Source organism: Palaemon carinicauda, chromosome 31, assembly GCF_036898095.1.
Source record: "Palaemon carinicauda isolate YSFRI2023 chromosome 31, ASM3689809v2, whole genome shotgun sequence".
In the NCBI taxonomy this organism is placed as follows: Eukaryota; Metazoa; Arthropoda; class Malacostraca; order Decapoda; family Palaemonidae; genus Palaemon; species Palaemon carinicauda.
The window spans coordinates 81,457,713-81,460,212 of record NC_090755.1 but is presented as its reverse complement, the minus strand read 5'-3'; the positions used below and the strand labels follow the sequence as shown (position 1 = coordinate 81,460,212).

Genomic DNA, 2,500 nt, shown 5'->3' with positions numbered 1-2,500 from the left:
GTTACTCAACGAAGTTACATTAACATTTTCTCTATATCTTTACCTACCTCCCACAAACAGATGAATGTACACATGCGCTTAAGTAGGGGGGGGGGGGGTTAGTCAATCGGTAACTTGACCTTTTTCATTACTTGACCTTTATCATTACTTAACCTTTTTCATTACTTGATCTTTATCATTACTTGACCTTTATCATTACTTGAACTTTTTCATTACTTGACCTTTATCATTACTAAATCTTTTTCATTACTTGATCTTTATCATTACTTGACCTTTTTCATTACTTGACCCAGCGTAAGTATTAACTCATCTCTGGTATATGTCATGAGCAGCCATTGCCTGGCCCTCCCTGGTCCTAGCTTGGGTGGAGAGAGGGATTATGGTCAGCCCCTAGACTCTAGCTAGGGCAATGTCACTGTCCCTTGCCTCTGCCCTTCATGACCAACCTTTAAACCTACCTATTTTTCTTCATTAATAGAGTTCAGGACTTTGTTGAACAGGCTTACACAAGTCTCTTTTTATAGTTTATAATATGAAAGATCTATTTTTAAGTTGTTACTGTTCTATAATATTCTATTTTAATTGTTCACTACCTCTCTTGTAGTTTATTTATTTCCTTTCCTCACTGGGGTAGTTTTTCATGCTGGAGCCCTTGGGTTTATAGCATCCTACTTTCCCAACTAGGGTTGTAGCTCAGCTACTGCTGCTACTACTACTACTACTACTACTACTACTACTACTACTGATAATAATAATAATAATAATAATAATAATAATAATAAAAAGTTCCTTTTCCATGTTACGAGCCTTTGAATTCCTCCACAGCAAACACTGCTAACAGCCACTAAAGACCAAAAGAAGAACCTCTACTCACTCCCATCAAACTCGACACAGACGTGGCCAGTGCAACACTCCTCGTTGGCTGTGCATCGTCGGCCCTCGCACAGCTGTTCCTCCAGGATCTCCTCGCCCAACAGAGCCTCCATCAGCTGGTCTCTGGGAGAGACTATCCTCTGAAAAAGGGAGAGAGAGAGATAGGCATGGAATTAGGTGAATGGTTGTCATTATTATTAGTCTTAGGTTAGTAGTTGAAAAATTAAAGTTGGCAGTGATTATATTTTTTTCTTTCTGATGTTGAATACTGTTCATATAATACATACACAAACAATCACATACATTCATACATACACACACACACACACACACATATATATATATATATATATAAATTTATATACATACATACATACACACACAAAGGCAGAGACCTCAGACATGTTAATCTATGTCTGGGGTTTAGCCAGTTTTCCTCACCATTCTGGCCAGTGCGGATTGACGGTGGGAGACTTATGTCTGATTGCTCACAGCAAACCAAGCTAGTACGAGTGGCCCTGACTAGTACAGCTTTACTGATCATGTCGATACACAGACTCTTTTACCGCGTTAAGGTATCCCCACTCAGAAAGTTATAATATATATATATATATATATATATATATATATATATATATATGTGCGTGTGTATTTACATGTATATATATATATACACACACACACACACACATATATATATATATATATATATATATATATATTTAAAATTAGAAAATTAGAATTAGAACAATCTTATGGGAGAAATTGCCACCCCAAGCCATTTCTCTTGTATATAGCAGGTATTAGTAGCCATTAACTATTAAGTGGGGTGGGGGAAGTCGTTAACCTAGATTGATTAAAGACGTAAATACGCGTCCACACTGTCTGATTACACCTTGCAAAGGTGGGAGTTGAGGTCAACACATCTCTACACCATTCAACAACAACAACAACAATAACAACAACAACAATAATAATAATAAACACCTACAATTTTAAATTAGTTGCATATAGTGAAAGACATTGTCAATGCAAAGATCTGGATATTGAGGAGCCACTGTTGTCAATTTTTTTTACAATCATACCAAGTTTTGTTAGGGTTCAACTTCCTGTCCCATAATTTGCACCATGCACTGATTTTAGCTAAATCTCCATTAAGGGATACAGCAACCATATGTGTACATTCAGGAAATAGAATTGATGCAAAGAGAGTAGCATCATCTGCATATGCAACAAGCTTGTTTTCTAATGGGTCCAAGAACAATACCCCGAAGAACACCAGACATCACATTCCTATACTCACTGTGGTGGCCACCAGTAACAACTCTTTGCAATCTATTACTTGAATAAATTATGACGTTCAGAAAAGACCCACGTACCCCCATCTGTGTAAGTTTGAAAACAAAGGCCACATAATTAACACGGTCAAAAACAGCTTTAAAGTCAAGGCCAATCATACAAACTTCCTGACCACAATCAATAAATTTCTGAACAGAATTTGTGATTGTAAGAAGGGCATCACATGCTCCAAGGCCTTTACGAAAGCCAAACTGCAAACAAGGGAACAACTGATTACCTTCAGCATACCTATCTAGACGTTTTGCCAAAAGACGTTCAAAAACTCTAA

The 2,500-nt window shown here is 37.0% G+C and overlaps 1 protein-coding gene across 4 annotated transcripts in view; it reads right to left on the bottom strand.

Moving 5' to 3' along the window:
* spab (space blanket) overlaps window positions 1–2,500 on the bottom strand; it is a 151,807-nt gene that overhangs the window by 23,595 nt on the left and 125,712 nt on the right. For all 4 annotated transcript variants that reach the window (XR_011040749.1, XM_068355507.1, XM_068355509.1 and 1 more), the window contains exon 4: window positions 875–1,013. Coding sequence is in view for 3 of the 4 variants with exons in the window: in XM_068355507.1 (XP_068211608.1) it covers window positions 875–1,013 (139 nt within the window). In the remaining variant the exon portion in view is untranslated. The remainder of the gene's footprint in view (window positions 1–874; window positions 1,014–2,500) is intronic.